The sequence below is a fragment of the Battus philenor genome, unplaced genomic scaffold, assembly GCF_028537555.1.
Source record: "Battus philenor isolate CCGP_79_NKW_IND1 unplaced genomic scaffold, ilBatPhil1.0.hap1 SCAF_21, whole genome shotgun sequence".
Taxonomy (NCBI): Eukaryota; Metazoa; Arthropoda; class Insecta; order Lepidoptera; family Papilionidae; genus Battus; species Battus philenor.
The window spans coordinates 1,421,240-1,440,024 of NW_027181684.1; the positions used below are offsets into that span (position 1 = coordinate 1,421,240).

Below are 18,785 nucleotides of genomic sequence, written 5' to 3' on the forward strand. Positions count from 1 at the left end.
TTTTCAATTCGGATAACCGCATATTAAAATTAATAGTTATTTTCTTTCTGACATTGCAGAGTTTATATTGCTAGAAGTTATTGGTCTGTCGCATTACAACAGAAAAATAAATTATTATAACATGTTCCAGAGTGATCACTTTATAAAGTGTATTCAGAAATAAGTTTAATAGATTTAGAGGTTATAATCTTTAAATCTTAACGTTAACATAAATGAGCATACACTCACGTTATACATTTATTCCTTTAAAGTTTTTACATTTATTACTAATCATCCTGTATACATTCTTGTCGTAATATTTGCAAAAGCAATTAATGAAATAAGCTGAAAATAAAATGTAAAAATTATATAACATTTAAATAGTGTATAAGTGAATTATATTTGATATAATTTAAAGATTTCTTTAATCTTGCGTGTATACATAAAAATGTGTAAATATTTTTAATCTATAACATTATTAATGACATCTAAATTTTCTATAATGTTTGCACTAATTTAAATCTATATGGCCGACGATATGATCTAGTATATTAAAGCTATAATTTGAAATGTAACTACGAAATTTAATTGTTAGGAATCGATTTAAATTTTTTACTGTTACGTTTTTGTAATTATGTATAGAAGGCCTAAAATCGGAGATAAAATTTTGAGTTTAGACAACTATTGTCTAATAAAATTAGGGTTATTTAGCTAATGGATGTTTCTTTGGATTTTAGGCTTGTTAAATAGCCAGTCAGAGGTTTTTTAGATTATCCAAAACTATCGGATCTTTCACAATAAGCGTCTAATGAAAAAATGCATACGTTATATTTGTAAGCGTTTTTAATAATGCTAAATTTTTCTACCGATGAAATGTGAAGAAATATTATATTCATAAGACACATTAAATTTTTACAATAAATAAAAAACACACAAGAAATATATACGCTATTCGGTTACATAAAATTGGTCCAGAATTTTAAATTTTATTTTTAATTATTATCTGTGTCAAGTCACGCGGGACCTAAGCGCGGGAAACGGAAGATTTTAAAAATGGCGGCAATAAATTTCATTTTAGCTCAAGTAAACTTAATGATAGAGAAAATATTTATATTGAATGTGTAATGTACCTTAAATATACTATAGTTAATTTTAATTTGCTTTCTGTTTCACAAAAATAAAAAAAATATGTGTTTTTGTTAATGTTCGAAAATTACCTTTTGTAATACTTTTTTGTTCGTAAATCTAACGTTATTTATTTATTTTAATTAAAAATGTTACATTTTTAAAATACTAATGCGAATAAGCTTTAAAGCCTTCATTGGGTCATTTAGAATGCTGGCAGAAATACATATAAAAAGTTTTCATGCACGTGACTTACTATAATAGATTTGAGAAAGCGAGAGGTAAAGTGGTATTAAAAGGAAATTTGGCATTTGGAAAATACGAGATTTAGGAGAGTACGAGAGAAAATTACTTATTTTAATCACTACGACCATTTCACGAAACCCATTATAGTAACATTATTGTAAATAAATTCGTTCCTGGTCGCAATATTCGCTCGCCATCTTTGTTTTGGTTCACCATTTGTAGACATTTCACAATTGAATACTTTATTAAATCCATTTCCATCAGACTATAAATAGGACAAAATATTGTTTAAAATATACAAAACTCCACTTCTAGATATGCTGAAGCATATTTTAATATTATTTTTGGAAATAGGGAATTCTTGACGTGTTGTTTAATTTTTGTTTATTTTTTAAATTTAAAACAAAACTTTCTTTTCGTGTATTGTACATGAACCCCTAAAAATCAGAGCAGGGTAGCGCAGTGACTTCGGAGTCTCCTTCCTTTTACTGGATGGGTCTATTTATTTATAAATTAAATTATAAAATAAATAAACTTCGTTTCCACTCCTTATCTGCACATTAGGGCTATTTAATACAATTATTGTCGATGTACTTAACATTCCTTGTTTTGCGTTAAACCTTCTCATCTCATACAAGTCTGGCGACGGCTACAGCCAGTAAAGAGATGCCAGCTTTGATTTGAAGGGAGGGTCTGAGGTGCGGAGCGGATGAGTTCCCAGCCAGGATGAGGGCGCGGAGCCGTTGCCTCTCGCGGTAGCGCGTGTCTTCTCCCGGAGGGTCCAGGCACTCGAATTCACAGCATCGCTCGCCTACGCGGAACTTCTTACAAAACTGTTGACAAAAAACACCTTCAAAATATTTTACAGAAATTAAAATACATATCTAACATTTTTGGAATTTTAATTCTGGACGCGTCATTTCTAAGCATTTTATGGATTCATCATACAGGTGCCGGGTCCATCGCGTTATAGGGAGAAGGGTCAGGTTTGGTGCTCGTGGATGACGACTCGCATAGCAGGTTTAGGGATGTCTCCTTGTAATCTGTACCCAGCATCTTTCGCTGATCTTAATAAGGTCGTTTAAACATCTTGTTGGCGATCTGTAGCATCCACTCTAGAACTTTAACGCCCCAGAAGCCATCTGACCTACTCATTGTCTTGCCCTCTGACATTAATACGCTAGGCTGTTATGCTTACTAATTCATCATCATTATTATCATCAGAACAACTGGTAGTAGAGAGATGCGTTTGTGGTACTCACGTATGGTGGATCGCAGTATATCGCCTTGCACCACATGGGCTCTGCATGATAGCAGACGCACAGTGAACAGGCCCCTGGACCTGGCACGTAGAGAAGTCCATGCGCTACAGCCTTCCCTTGCCAGTCTGTGCATCCTTTCTCCATGGATGCTGCACAGAAACAATTGTCATTTTTATTACAGCGGTTGTCACCGTTATTATCCAGCTGTAACACGTCCACAGCTGGATAAAGATTACAATATGATAGGTTAGAAGCGGAAAGACAATGTTTTAAACCAATGATGATGGAAGGTTGTCAAATATAAAATTTCATACAACGGACATCTTCATTTCAATAATAGAACAACTACTGTTATATGACAGATTAAAAGCGATTTGCACCCATCTTCTTTTGTCTACCGTGCGGGTCTTTGTCTTGCATTGCTCTTCCTGCTCTGTGGTATCCAATCTACCTACCACCGGCTCTGAATGCGGATGTACTAAAAAGAAACGGCTAAAAATCCAAAAGCTCTTTTTAAATGAAATCTTTTTGGCGTTTACATTATAATATAAATAAATCATGTGAATGTGTGAACAAATCCAGACACACGCATCAACTAAAATCATTTGAATTCTATAATGAGGTTTATTTAATAACATATATTTATTTATTTAATAACATATATTTAAAACTAAGAAATTGAAAGTCTAATATATCTTATGGAACTTTATTATATACATACACTCCAAGAATTTATTAATTATTTGATGACGAAATTTATTCATTATGGGTTTATTTTTACTTATGTACGTTTCTTTTGTCTGTCACCATTTTATTTATAAGATTTTAGATGTGTTATTAAATTCTCAATTCATCGTAGTTTTGTTAGTTAAATATGTTAAATTTCTCCGGAACTGTGTTATATTTGGAGTTTGTTGTTGTAATAAAAAATATATTTAGTAATAAATTTATCTGTAACACAGCTTCGGACAACTTGCCGACTGTGCATTTAATAAATACATTTAAAAAACTTTTAAATTAAACGGTTTTTTGAAACGGTGATACCCATATTGTGGTGGTTGTGGAAAAATATGTCCCTAGTCCGCCATATTGGAACGGCTTGAATTTTAAATTTTGACATAATCATCGTGATTTACTAGTGTAGCCCTTTCATTTGATACCCATATTGAGAGGGTTAAGGAAAAATATGTAACCCGCCATTTTGTATCGGCGGCCATCGTAGATTTATAATTTAATCTAAATTAAATGTGTGTACCAAATTTCAGATCAATCTGACAACGGGAAGGTGCTTAAATTTCAATTTCTAATTTTGACCCAAATAAATTCCGTACGGGTCGAACTAAATAAAACCGTTTAAAAAAATTGTAACGTCAAATTTGACAGCCAATTGGACCGAGAGGGATGTAAGCACTATCTATATTTATTCCACTTGACAATACAATAACGTTCGGAAATATTTGTAACCGATTCGCGAATTGCGGTCATATTTATTTGTCGTTTGACGTTTTTAGGTTAATAATCTATTGCCAGTAAAAAAATATTAATATCATTGACCTTGATTTTACATGATATTTTTGTCACGATTCTTTGTCTATTATTCTCGTTTATTTGTAAAATTTTCTGACATTAATAACTCGTATTATATATGCGAACATTATACGTGGTATGTGACGTTATTAAACGTAAATAAACGAATAAATTTTTATTCATGCATGACTTTCATTTATTTACATAAAATTCCATCTTTAACTACTGTTAGTAATAATGGTCGGTAATAAAACTATAAAAAGAACTAGAAAATCAGCCCTTTACGGGTTAACCTATATTGCAATACTTATCTAACTTTTCCATTGATGGTATTTTTTATAATATTTCTTATCTATATTAATTTTAAGCCAATAAAACCTTCTTGCTTATATGTACAAAGGAATTAACTGATTATAAATATACAAGATATTTAAAAAGTACTGTCTGGTTTTAATGTTTTCTAGAATCTGTATAGAATTCAATATTCACGTCACGTTAATTCGAATGATGGTGATTTTAAGAACGGTGATAGAAAAGACGAGTATTGATGATAGAATTATTAAAATTAAAAAAAAAACAATTTATATTTATTGTCTCTATATAATATATAAATATAAGAATTATTAAAAAAAATTAAGACATTTGTCTAAATGAGTATTTCATTTGACAAGATGTCAAAATATGTCCCACAGGCTTCGTGTGTTTCAGGAATTCGGGGAAATGAAATTTGGATATTTAATTCTTCGCGTGTTGCAAACAAGCGTGTTGTACTTGCTTGAAATAAACGAGGGTGTCACCATTTCTGGAGGTGATATGGAATGAAACCTCTCGTTTGTTCTTACTCCAATTACTAAGTTGTCCTAGCAGAGGAAAACTCTGTGCAGTGTCAATGTTTGTGAATGACATATATATGAGAAATGTCAGAATGACTTAGTTATGTGTTTTGCAGTGGCCAATATGTCGCCACAAATTGTTTAGCAGTTGTGAAACAGTTAAAAAAATACATTGAAAAAACTTTTAAGTTAAACGGTTTTTTGATACCCATATTGTGGTGGTTGTGGAAAAATATGTACCTAGTCCGCCATATTGGAACAGCGTCCATCTTGAATTTTATATTTTGACATAATCATCGTGTTTTACTAGTGTAGCCCTTTCATTTGATACCCATATTGAGGGGGTTAAGGAAAAATATGTAATACGCCATTTTGTATCGGCGGCCATCTTAGATTTAGAATGTTATTGATTTTATTATATTGTATTGTCATCTAAATTAAATTTGTGTACCAAATTTCAGATCAATCTGACAACGGGAAGGTGTTTAAAATTCAATTTCTAATTTTGACCCAAATAAATAAACAAATAAATTCCGTACGGGTCGAACTAAATAATACCCTTTAATAACAATCGTTGCACGCTTCACGTTATTTTAATAATAATTTAAAATAAAAATAAAACACTAAGTAATATTACGTTCGTGACTGAAACAGTTATTTATGTTCTAAGGAGAAAAAACATCGTACGCCATGCCTCGGGTTACACTGGCGTTTTAATACTAAGAAAACAACCCCTGACATATTTCAACGCTAATTAGTATCACGAACATTTTAAATTAACCCAACCTTCTTCTGTTTAAGTGAGATAAAATTTAATTTATAATATTGTGCTGCATTTATTTTATAATGATCGTGGCTTCGCTGGAACCGAGGTCACCGAGGTAGCTTCAATAATTTCCGACAGCCGTTGGGGCTAAAAGATTCTCGAGTGGAGACCAAGAGCAGGTAAACGCAGCGCAGGTAAGCCCCTCACTAGGTAGACTGATTATATCGTCGATTATGGGCTGGGATTAGGTAGTCAAGCTCATGGGAAGTCGATAAATGTAGGTAATGTAAGACAAGTCATCGCGACGATCTTCAGTTATAGTTACAGTAATAAATAAGAAAATAAACATTAAAATCTAAAGTCGTACGATCGCAAGTTACTCAAACTTGACCTTTACCGCTAAGATACCACAGCTCTACCTTCGGAATTGTAGTTAATTAGATACGTAATTTTATATTACACTAACACCTCGCTTTGCGTCGTTTCGTTTTGCGATTTTTTCGAAGTTGCGTCGCTGCTTAATTAGTACTAAATTTCACTGTGCGTCGTTAGATTTTCGAGGTTGCGTTGTTTCGAATTAGAGTCTTTAATTTTTTTTTCCAAAAGATGGCAACGCTTTTGTTTCTAATTGCGCCCTCAAAACCTGCGAGTTCCCTTTCTAATTAAAAATCAACGCAATTTTATCTAATTTTGGAGTTAATTTTCAATTATGTACTGTGTTGTGCTTTTTTTAAAAGAGAATAATAAATTTATATAAATTTTAACGTGTTGTTTCTGGTTACAAAAAAGGTGTTTATTTTTCCAATTTATTTATTGGCAGAGTGTTATTATTTTTAAATAATTTTTTTAAATGTTTACTTTGTTCAATTTTCTTTATAAAAAGTTGTATTTTCGTAACCGTGGAAACCTATCTTCGATCTTTACATGGTTTGCTATAGAAAATCTTAATTCACTTTGCGGCGTTTCAATTTACGTCGTGTTTTTTTGGAACGTAACCACGACGCGAAGTGAAGTATTGGTGTATTCTAATATAACGTATAGACTCTCTGAGAAGAATCTCTCTTTAGCCTGTTCTTCTCATGTCTGAAGCATTTATTATATTTTATAAATTTATTAATTTGAATAACTAGTTTAGTACGTTAACATTTCTTTTTTCACTCTACATAATCATATATACAACTTAAAAATATATTTTTTTAAGGAATTATCAGAGATTTTCTTTGTAACAGAACATATCACTAGACTAGGTATATAAAATAACGATATTTACTACTTAGACTGTATTCCTAAATGATTGACAGACGCATTAAGAATCTTTAGTTGATAAATGTACGAAAATACGTCGCATACTGTTTAACTTTCTGGAAAGGGTTGTCACATTCATTTGAGTGGGGTAGACAGCTTTTGATTCATATTTCGTTGACTAAAGCTTTTGAGTGACAACCCTGCGCTGATAGAAAATTTATGCGATATTTTTTTACATCTTCTCAGCCGTTGGATGCTCACTGTAGTTCATCAAAGATAAGAAAAAGACCCGGGGCATCTTCAGGAGTTATGTTACACCGATTAGTGCCAAACACAGAGTCATCGCTAATCGGTGTAACATAACTCCTAAAGATGCCCCGTGTGGGGTGAAACACGTGTTGAGTGATTTGACGGTGGCAGTTGTGTAAGTTGTTGGCTGGCGGGCGGTGCACTTTGTTGCACGACTACCACTGCATGTGCGGAAGTTGCTAAATATTGGTCCTTTTCTTACTTAGGATTAGTTTTGACAAGTTGACGTGACAGTAGGCATGCCACAGGAAGACTTTGCAAAGACAAGACGCCATCTTTGTTAAATTTTGACATTTATTAATAGATAATGTATATAATATTCATCAAGATTTCAGTTGAACATAAGCCGCTCTCAAAACCAAAAAGACCGGGTGAAAGCCTGCATAAATATAAAGTAAATTAAAAGCGTGGTATTTTAATATAACATCTACAGTAATAAATTATGTTTATCTAAACATTATTTTAGTCCACTTAATGGCGTTAATACTCGAATCCATTTATAACCCGTTGTTATTAATTAAAGGTAAGCTTTAAAAAGTAATATTTGGATAAAGCATAACAACGAAAACGAAATATGAAATATATTCGTTGGAAATGCAAAACATTAACGAGAATAGTGGCGTATTTCGGCTGTTATGCAAGTCAATTTGAGGGAAACGGCGTTCATGTGTGTAATGTGGTTTTTGTGACTTTGACAGTTCATTAGTGAATTCCAAATTTGAAAATAGAATTTTTATCAAATCGCTGTCAATAGCAACATGAAGGTTTGATACGAAAAAGTTTTTATATGCACCTTTTAATTTATATTGTTGTTAAAAAAAATTAAACTCGCAAAAAAAATGGCCGCAGGGACATTTAGGTTTTGGAGTGGACACCACGGATAGATCCTGATCTTGTCAAGGTTGGAAGCGAATAGAGAAAGAAAGCATCCCCTCTTGGTGGGCGACGGTACTGCAGAAAGACTGCGAAGTACATAATAAACCAGAACATGATTTAGGAGAGTAAGATGTCTGGTAAGGCCTTAGATTGAAATACACTAATACCTCACTTTGCGTCGTGGTTACGTTCCAAAAAAGCACGACACAAATTGAAACGCCCCAAAGTGAATTAAGATTTTCTATAGCAAACCATGTAAAGATCGAAGATAGGTTCCAGGGTTACGAAAATACTACTTTTTAAAAAGAAAGTTTTACAAAGTACACATTTAAAAAACAAGAATAATATACCTTTCCAAATAAATAATTCGGAGAAATATTTACCTTTTTTGTAACCAGAAACAACACGTCAAAATTTCTCTTTTAAAAAAACCACAACACACCACGTAATTGAAACTGAACTTTAAAATTAGCAAAACAAAGTGAAAATAAAACTGTATACAAATTGCGTTGTTGTTAGTTAGTAAGGGAATCTCCGAGTTTTGATGGCATGGCGCATTTAGAAACGAAAGTGTTGCCATCTTTTAGAAAAAAAAACTATAGACTCGAACCCAAAACAACGCAACCTCGAAAATATAACGACGCACTGTGAAAATTAGTGCTAATTAAGCAGCGACGCATCTTTGAAAAAACTCAAAACGAAACGACGCAAAACGAGGTATTGGTGTATAAAAATAGATGCCGGTAATATAAAAATATAAAACTAAAAATATAGAATTAGAACCTAAGTCTGTGATACTGCAATGTTATAATAAAAGTAACAAAAATAAAAATAAACTGTGATACCCCAGGAATAGCGATGGGGGATAAAATACGACGCATGAAAGATAATGAGGCGTGGACAAGAAATATGAAGTAAGAGATAATATAATAATAGGTAAGTAAAAGATAATATGAAGTAAGATGTCGATAAAAGGTTATATATATATATAACCATATAGATGTATTAGTCGATTTTGGGTGACCTATGTTCGACAATGAATGTCTTACGGCTTAAATGTTGATTATTTATGAATATAAGTATTTAAGAAAGGGACTAATATATAGCTACTTCCGCTATGCAGCAGTAGTCGTGCAATGAAGTGCACTGCCCCCCAGCCCGCTGATAAATGTGCGTGCGGCAAACAACGCGAAACACAACTACCACCATTAATCTACTCACCACGTGTTTCACCCCTCCACGGGGTATCCTCAGGAGTAATGTTAACCGACAAGTGTACAATCGTACAGTGCACTGGTCGGTGGTGTACTTCATTGCACGACTACTGCTGCATAGTGGAAGTAGATATATATTAATCCCTTTCTTACTCAGGATGGAGTTCCGCAAAGTAACGCCTGAATCTATTAGATATAAGTGTTTAACAAAGATGGCGTCATAAAGAAATATTCAATGTATCGTTGTGTTCATGTTATCGATTTTATTTCACGTTTATATTTTTCATTGACGTCATAATTACAGTTTGTGGCTGGCTTATAAAGTTAATTTAACAGTTGTTTGCTTTTCTGCATTGGAAATGTGGACGCCATTTTTTTTAAATTACACCTTCACATACGTATTTCTTATAATTTCTCACGGTTGAATGATATAAACATAACAATATGACAAAGCAAAGTGAATATATACAGGATGAAAAATTATATTTATAAAAGGTTTAAAGCTGCAGCAAATATATATGAAGCCTTTACACCTATTTTCAACCAGCCTGTATAAAGCAACTGTGAAATATATATTTTTCTTTTCGTTCCTCCTGCTCTATTTGGGCCTGAGACGTTACAATGCGGTTGTAAATATGTTTTTCCTTTTTTATTTTATCTCTCTATCTCTTTTCTCCACAAATTCTTCCTCTCTTTTCCTCCTTCACAAAATTTTTCATTCTTCTCTTTCTGATCTTCTTTCACGGGTTCTTTAGTCGTCTACATTCATAACTATATTGCTTATTATTTCGCAGCATATATTTACTTATTCTCTTTATTTACTATTTTTATTTATTTATTCAATAACAACAATAATTGACATTACTGTTTCAATTTTTCTTACCATTTAAGTTTTGCTTTAACAGATAATTTATGTGAAATATATAACATTATATTTACAATTACAATGCGATATATAACTTCTAGTAATATAAAGTCTACGGTAACGCAGGTAAAAACGCTTTTTCATACTTTATTATCATTATTTTATTTATTAATTTTGAAAGTACTTAAGATATAGTAAAAGAAAAGGGATGCAAGAAGAGAACGCTAATAAAAAAATGTAACGAAAATTATTTAAAACAAAAGTCTGTGTCACAGATTAAAAATAGAGAAATTTTAAAATTAAAAAAGCGTTGATTTTACAAAATGGTATATATTAGTTGTGATTAAATGAGCTATAAATCCATCTATTAGAGCTTTTATATTTACAACAAATCATCCTGTATATAAGTAAAATTATTTTAATGACGTCATAGTGTATATTCCTGTGAAAAATAAACTGCACAGTTTGCACAGTTCCCACTCAACGGCAGTAGGTCGTCCACTTAACCTAAAATTTCGGCTTAGATATACATTCTAAGATTTCTTTCTAAGCGGACTCAACTGCGGTTTCAAAGTTATATTTTTTTTATTAGAATTCAATGTAAAATAAACTAATTTCAACCTCAACAGTTTTACTGGTGGAAGTATTATCTTTTCTTATACAGAATCATTAGTAATACGTGTAAACTTATATGCATTGAAATTTCCCAAAGATATCTATGGGAATATACCATATTGACCACGCTTGGCTGACGGGTTGGCGACCTCTGTGTGGTATTATTATACGCAGAGATTGAAAACCTTTTTTTGTTGTGCCAATACTATGTAACTTATGCACAGTGTGAATGGCAATTGATTATTGTTTAATTGTCGCATTCCAATAGAAGAAAAATTAATGTAACATATTAAAGTCATCTGAATGATATAGATGTAAAAGATTTGTAGATTCTAAATAAGATATACATTCACTCCTTTATGGATTTCACTCTCTTTTTTTTTATCAACGGCTAGGACAAATATCGGTAAACGTGCACCATTATACAGAATGTGTGACCTCCACAATTCATATGTTAGTGATATTGATATATTCTCGTGCTCTCTCGAATCTTTTAAAAATACAATTTCGTTCGAAATTATTGAGTACAAACAATGCAATTTAAACCATACTATAAATATAATATAAATATATAAACCATAGTCTTTGATCCCTGTTTAGTAATGTTTTTATTCTTATTTGTTTTTTCATTGTTTGACTATAAATCATTATATGTTCTCAGTGAGATAGTTATAAGGTAACAACTGTAACTAATTTTATATTTCTAAGCTTCTAAGTTTGTACTTTCTTACTGCCTTTTGTTACTGTCTGTCTCCAATAAAGTAAATAAATAACACATAAATCCAATCACGATGTTTAAATTAATTTTTGTTGTTTTATTTATTTAATTCAAGCGTTAGAAATTAACACATTTATTATATATGTAGTTGTTTCAGCATATAGTCGGCCACTGTAAGGTATATATAGGGGGATATATCATAATCGCCGCAATTGACAGGGCGGGTTGGTGATCATTGTGTGGTATTTACTTGTTTATATGTGTCAATTATATATAATTAATGCAAAAAATTATATAAGATTGTATATCAGGAAACAAACTTGAGACATGCGATCCAAAGTCCTACTTCTCATGTATATATATGGGCTTTAATAGGAGCAGTTGTAAATAAAAAGATTTTGATATGAGAGCAAGCCGGTGCAACTACGAAATGTCGCATTGCCGCAAAAGTTTCAATCGTGCTCAACAGAGTTGCATGAGTAATTCAGGATTTATCCCGACCATTTCTACAGGGGTGTGAGTTTAACATGAGAGATTATTTTTTTTAATTTACTGCGTAATTTTCTTTTTATAATCATATAACGTATCTATGACACTTAGTGTCAAATGTCAAAAGTATAATTATAGATAAAAAATAAAATTGTTTCTTTTTTTGTCTAAAAGTCAAATGTAGTTTGACATTCAGCTTAGATTATTTTTTATTTATTATATTTTATATATCTATTGAAGGTACGAACCTTGTCTGAAATAATGTTTGTATATATAGAGATCCAAAGCGTATCTTAGAGAAAAAAAATCGTGAGGATATTATGACATAACTTACATATGTATATACATGTATATAGATATGCATAATCATAGGAAAAATAGGGTTAGCACTATAAATAAAGGTAAGCCTGTTATATCTCTTTCAAGGCTTCATAAAATGAGTGACACCTGTGGAAAAGTGTGATTGGTACACTCTAGTGGAATTTCTCCGAATTATGATGTAATATATCTTTAACCTTTATTATAGAAAATATCCATAATTTTTTATACAGTGTGTAGAATTCTTAAGTGATTATAAAGATTGAGAATGAATTATGAGAGATTCTTATTCTTCTTTTCAGGAATAAGTCTCTACCAATGCCACTATGACCGACCTCGCGCTGCTCGCATCTAGCAACCCCTGATCTTGACCATGTCATGGGTCTACCTATTGGGGGTATTGCCCACGCCGCATCTAGCTGCTCGTGGTACACTGGAGTACCTTTCGTTTCAATGCCACCGCAAACGAGCAATTCGAGGTACATCAGCGAGAAAGCTCCGTGCATAATGATCTCCATTGATCTCTGTGTGACCTGGATCCTTTTCCAGTGTGGCGATTATGGTATATCCCTTTTAGATATCTATAGCGGATGTCTATGCCGTGCAGTGGGTGTTTATGGAAAATACGGTTTTGAAAAATTGAAAAGACGACTAAATTATTTATACCACCTTTAAGTTATATACGATATATTCTAATGTATTATAATATTTACTGCTTGTACTTTAATTGTAAATAGATTCATTAATATGACGAAACCCTATATATATACATGATCTATATATGTTGAATAAAAAACACAATTGAGTTTCTTTATCTATAAAGAAACAACATTTAATGTTCTTTATTATATTTCTGACAGCTCTCTCATGACGCTCTCTTACATGTTTTACGTTCGATCACCACAGATAATTAAACAATAGACTTTACAGATAATTAATATTCAGATAACACACTTAGTATCTTTACATACACACACACTTATATATATGTACAAATATACATATATTCATAATACTGTGTTACATTTTTGTTTAATTTTGTAATTATGATAATTATTAGAACTTCACAATTGGCATAATTAGTATTTTCTCCTTCTTTCTTTTCAGCCCGCTGCAAGTCATAGGCCTCTTTCAAAGAACGGCTTGATGCCTGGTTTCGCTATGTCCTACATCCAACGACATCTAGCAACCTTAATAATATCTTCGGTCCACCTAGTGGGGAACTTACCCACGCCGCGTCTTTTGGCTCGCGGTACTCGAGAAACTCGGTCAAAATGGCTGTCAGTTACATATGCATTTGTTACCTATAACGGATATATGAATAAAAAAAAATATTAAAAAAAAATATTTATGGAATCTGGCAACCCTATACACCCTTATAAAGCAGCACGGAACCGCATCAGTCTACCGCAATCCCGACGTGACACTTTTCACAAAGAACAGAATCATGTTTTTCTTTCCTCATTTGTCTTTAGTTAACAAGTTTGTAACTTGTTCAAAGTTCAACATATCGATTGTAAACTAAAGAAACTTAAACCGTTATTATTACATTTAAAATTGGTAACTTTAATTAGCTTGAAGGTAGCGTACCTGGAAAAACCGAGAAGTCGAAAACCAGTAGGTAGACCCAGGTATCGCTGGATCGATCGCGTTGAGGCAGACTTGTGCGAATACCATCGTGATAGCACCACGAGGGTTTCGGGGGTAGCGTATCCACGCATACCCTGGGACGGGCTATCGAAAAATAGCACGGCGCGAGGGAAGACCACGTGGCGATCCCTGACCGGGAGATACCGCGGTCCCCCGTTTAGCGCAGAGGGCGACCACCGGGGGGGGGGGGGGTTAGTGGGTAGGAATCCCACATACCCCTGTCCTCCCCCCAGAGGCAGGGCATCTTGAATACCGAAAGATTTCCCCCACCGAAACAAAAAAAAAAGACTTGTGCGAATTGAATGTCAACCAATGGCAGACGATGGCGCAAGATAGAGGAAAGTGGAAGTCTCTCGTTTCGGAGGCCAAGATCCACTTTGGGTCACTGAGCCAGCGGAGTAAGTAAGTAAGTAAGCTTTAATTGCATGTTTCATTATTATTTAATGGAATCAGGCGTTACCTCGCGGAAGTCCATCTTAAGTAAGAAAAGGACCAATATTTAGCCACTTCCGCACATGCAGTGGTAGTCGTGCAATAAAATGCACCGCCCGCCAGCCCGCTGATAAATGCGTATGCGGCAAACAATGCGAACTACACAACTGCCACCGTTAAATCACTCAACACGTGTTTCACCCCTCCACGGGGCATCTTCAGGAGTTTATTATTATATCAGACTATAAACGAAAGCAAGATATAGGATTCTTTCAAAAATCTGTCGTCTGTTACTAGTGGAGGTATACCATTACCGCGTCAACTGATTTGTGGTAGCTATTCAAGAACTATGAACCACTTCGGTTGCATAGAAGTATCCACTGCCACTCCAGACGAAATTCTTTGACCTACTCTGACAAGTTTAATTTCTTCGATATCACTGCAAAGTTACTCTCCATTGTTCTCTGAGTGAACTAGAGCTTTATAAGTTGTATTTGTCTTAGATCCATATATCATTTCACCAACACATAGTTTAAAGACCACACTTGTCGATTACCTTACTTGAGGACATATAATGTGTATATATACATATATATATTTTACTTTTTGAATTTATTTTATTTTGAATATATTTTATATGAATATATTTTATTTTTTACAATTTTAAGAACTGGTTGGTATCTCTTTTCATCAAATTAAACAAGGCTGTTAAAATTTTTCTATATATTTATCAAAAATTTAATCACTTGTTTCTAGATGCGCTATCGAATATATATATATATATATATATATATATATATATATATATATATGCTTTAAAGTTTCGTACGCTTATATTAAATCTTCGCATAGGTACATGTCGCCACCTTCATACATTTGCAGCAGGCGATTATACGCAAATCGCGCAGATGATTGATTATTCTCGATAAATTGCTGTAAATCTAAAAACTACATCGTTTTTACTAAAGAAAATTTCATGTTATATTTATATATATATTCTGTATGGTTTAAAAAAACGCGCCCCAGCGAAAGATTAAAATACGTTACAACGCATTGCCCGCATGCTAGTGTTAATATATATTGTTTGAGTTATAAACTTGTGTATTCACCTATGTCTGCTTAATAAAAGCCTTTTCCAATAGGTTCGGTTGAAAGCAGGCTGCGTCCAGTGTCTTTCGATGTACCTGAATAAGGTTGCATTTCTACCTTTTATACATATATATACACATAGTATATATATAACTCTATAGAAGGTACTTAAGGAACAGACTTATGATTGCATCATTAGCATTTGAAACATTGATAAAGACATTCATAAAACCAATTTAAGACATTCACAGATCTTGAACCTATAGCTAAATTAGCTGGTAAAAACCTGGATGGTCTTCAATAAGGTCAAGCGGTATTTTATATCGATACAATTTCTTCCTCTGTATCATGTACAGGTCTAGTTGTGTGTGGATACTGCTGCCACTCTTGGGATGGAACATCAGCTTCAAGCTCTTGATAGAACGACTTGCTATTCGATTTATAGGTTATAGTTATAGGGCGTGGTGATCCACCTTGTAGCAAACTGTCCCACGTTCGAAGGACTTCGGTACGATTTCGAAAGCAGGTTGATTAAAAAAATAAATGAAGACACCATCGCCTCATTAATAGAAGAAAATCCCGACAGGCCAGTGTTCCTTGATTATTGCAAAAAATTAGCAAAACATGTAATAAATGGAAACAAAACTAATACAAGTAGTAGCTAAAATCAATTAGAAGTAATTATAAAGTAAATAAAACAAAAACTATGTAATCTGTGATAAAATGTAAAATAAAAGATAAAATAAAGTAAAAATAATGTGATAACAAAAGCTGTGATAGTAAGGAACGAGGCGATGAATGAACGGTATAAAGTAAGTAAAAGAAAGATAGAAATTGTAGAATGTAAGTAGAAGAAAGACAGATCATGTGAAGTATGACAGAAGAGCGTGGAAATAAAAAAGAATAGAAAGCGTATCATTAAAAGATAAAAACGTCCTTGTCCCATAAATGAGATAGAGGAACGAAAGGCAATAAAAAAATGATTGATTCCTAAGAAACTTCTCGGGTCTTTTAATATTTTTAAGGATTCATTTTTCGATCGATTTTATCCCACCATCCCTGTTTCTCTATAGGAGGAGTAGAAGGTCGGTCTACATCCATCATTACACAGTGGAGTTCCCTTGAAGAACTAAACGTTTCAATTATATTTCTGATCCGCACATGAGTATGTAAATATACCCCAGGTGTCTTCAAAGTCAGAGTGATCAGGTTTAGGATCACCTACTGGATATGCTTCACCTTCGACCGTCGTTTCGAGATGGCGTGTTGATGGTAAAAAGCGGAATAGTAAGTAATAAAAAAAAATTCACATAGCCAATTGTAGGTCGCCAGTGTTCGTATTTTAAAAGGACGATTATTATTTATTTACGCATCAAAAAATAGAACACAATGTCGTGTATCAAAGTTTTGATTATTAATTCAACCAACATTCTGTATTCGTTATGATTTATTGTTAATTATTTAAATTTCGAATTGATTATTTATGGGTAAGATAGATATCTGTGGATTCAGTAAGTAATAAATATACATTTTTTTTTAGTGATTTTTCGAATCTGGTGTAGGCTTCATCTAATTATGCCACTGTATTAAGGTTATATATATAAATACTTTGGATCCATTTCAGGGACCTCCAGTACTCCCCTACCACGTGAGGTTACATATTTTATACAATAGTAATTTTTTTCACGTAATTTGTATTTCTTTCTCGATTTATCACATATTAAGTTTGTCACTATGTTTCAACATTGAAACTTTTAATAGAACTCGTATTGATCATCAACCTATTAAAGGTGTTATAGTTATGAAGAAGAAACAGGAATAAATTCCACAACAACACATCTTTTAATAAAGTTTAAATTAGATATAGCCTAAATGAAATAAAAAAAAAAAATTCAATTTATTATTAAAATTTCAATACAGGCCGCTTCTGTTCGTTTTTGGAATATTTCTAGCGGCTCTATTCCCAACAGTGGACGTAAAGCATAGCACTCACTATGACTTGAACAAGTGAGAGATCGTTCCGAAGCAAGAAATCACTTTTGAGTATTAAATGTAACAGACATTATCTGTGGAACTTCCTCTGTAGACCCTAAGAGATATTGGACGAATTTCAAATAATCTTACACGTAACATGTATGTTTTTAAAACTAAAAAGACAAAAGTAACTTTTGCTAAGCCTTTATACAGAGATTAATTTTTAAAAGGAATTTCTTTCATAAACCATAAATATATATATAAAAAAAAAATGTTTGTAAATATAACTAAGTAAATTGACTATATTTGAAGTTAACATTATTGATGATTAAGTAATATGAACGTATCTTGAGAACTAATTAGGTAAAGAAAACATAATAATACTATACAAGATGTGTTAGAAACGAAAATTGTTTTACAAAAATACACAGTAGTTCGTGTTCTAATTTCGTATAATTTAATAAATAATAGAGAATTTCAACTTGAATTTATAAATTATTAACGAATAATTTAATACAAATTTTTCTATTAATTATTAGGCTATATCTTAAGGAAGATATACGAAAAGTTTTTTTTTTATTTATAATTAAACATTTAATATTAAGTATTTAAAAGTTAGTAAAAATTACTTTTTTTTCTAGAATTAATTATAAAAAAGAGGTTACATATATTCGCGGTAAAATTTGAAAATGGAACTCACCGACGAGCGTCGCGAGTAGCGCGAGTACGATCGCGAAGACCGTCACGTGCGGAGCGCGAGTCATGACTGCCGCCCGCAGAGGACCGCCCGCCCCACGCGCACTCTCTCCCCCCTGGTGTCCCGCACCCCGCGCCCCCAAATGCGGCACTGCGCTCGCCGGCGCGGCTTCCATAGCTGTCGACACGCGGCAACAAGGTAGCAAAATATCAAGTTTTCTTTTAAACAAAAACAAAAAAGATATGTAAAAATAAATAATATTAAACTGTGATAAAGATAAAGATAAAAATGTGATACAACAAAACTAGAAATTAAGAAAATGTAAAATGAAAAGAGGATGAAAGAATGGTAAAACAGAGCAAAAAGGAAAGAAAGCAGAATTGTGGTATAAAAGAACAGAATGAAAGATTATGTGAAGAATGAAAGAGAAGAGAATGAAAATAAAATAATTAAGTGAATAAATTAAATGCCAATAAAGTCCCTATCCCACCATAAATAGGAGTACGAGAGGCCCCCAATAGCGGGGAACATTTAATAAAAAAAATCAAGTCATTGT

At 32.7% G+C, this 18,785-nt stretch overlaps 1 protein-coding gene across 1 annotated transcript; it reads right to left on the bottom strand.

Annotated features, from left to right (window-relative positions):
- Nucleotides 1-418: 418 nt before the first annotated feature.
- LOC137923456 (uncharacterized) lies at nt 419-18,404 on the bottom strand. Its single transcript, XM_068766715.1, has 3 exons — nt 18,233-18,404; nt 2,613-2,761; nt 419-2,183 (listed from the first exon to the last, which is right to left on the bottom strand). The coding sequence occupies exons 1-3, from the start codon at nt 18,402-18,404 to the stop codon at nt 1,980-1,982; spliced, it is 525 nt and encodes a 174-aa protein (XP_068622816.1). The 3' UTR covers nt 419-1,979.
- Nucleotides 18,405-18,785: the final 381 nt, after the last annotated feature.

Excerpts from the sequence above, each read along its gene's own strand:
- LOC137923456 (XM_068766715.1), bottom strand. The coding sequence starts at position 18,404 with ATGGAAGCCGCGCCGGCGAGCGCAGTGCCGCATTTGGGGGCGCGGGGT. Across the intron at positions 2,762-18,232 it reads GCTACTCGCGACGCTCGTCG|CATCCATGGAGAAAGGATGC; the intron begins GTGAGTTCCATT and ends GTTTCTGTGCAG. Across the intron at positions 2,184-2,612 it reads TATACTGCGATCCACCATAC|TTTTGTAAGAAGTTCCGCGT; the intron begins GTGAGTACCACA and ends TTTTGTCAACAG.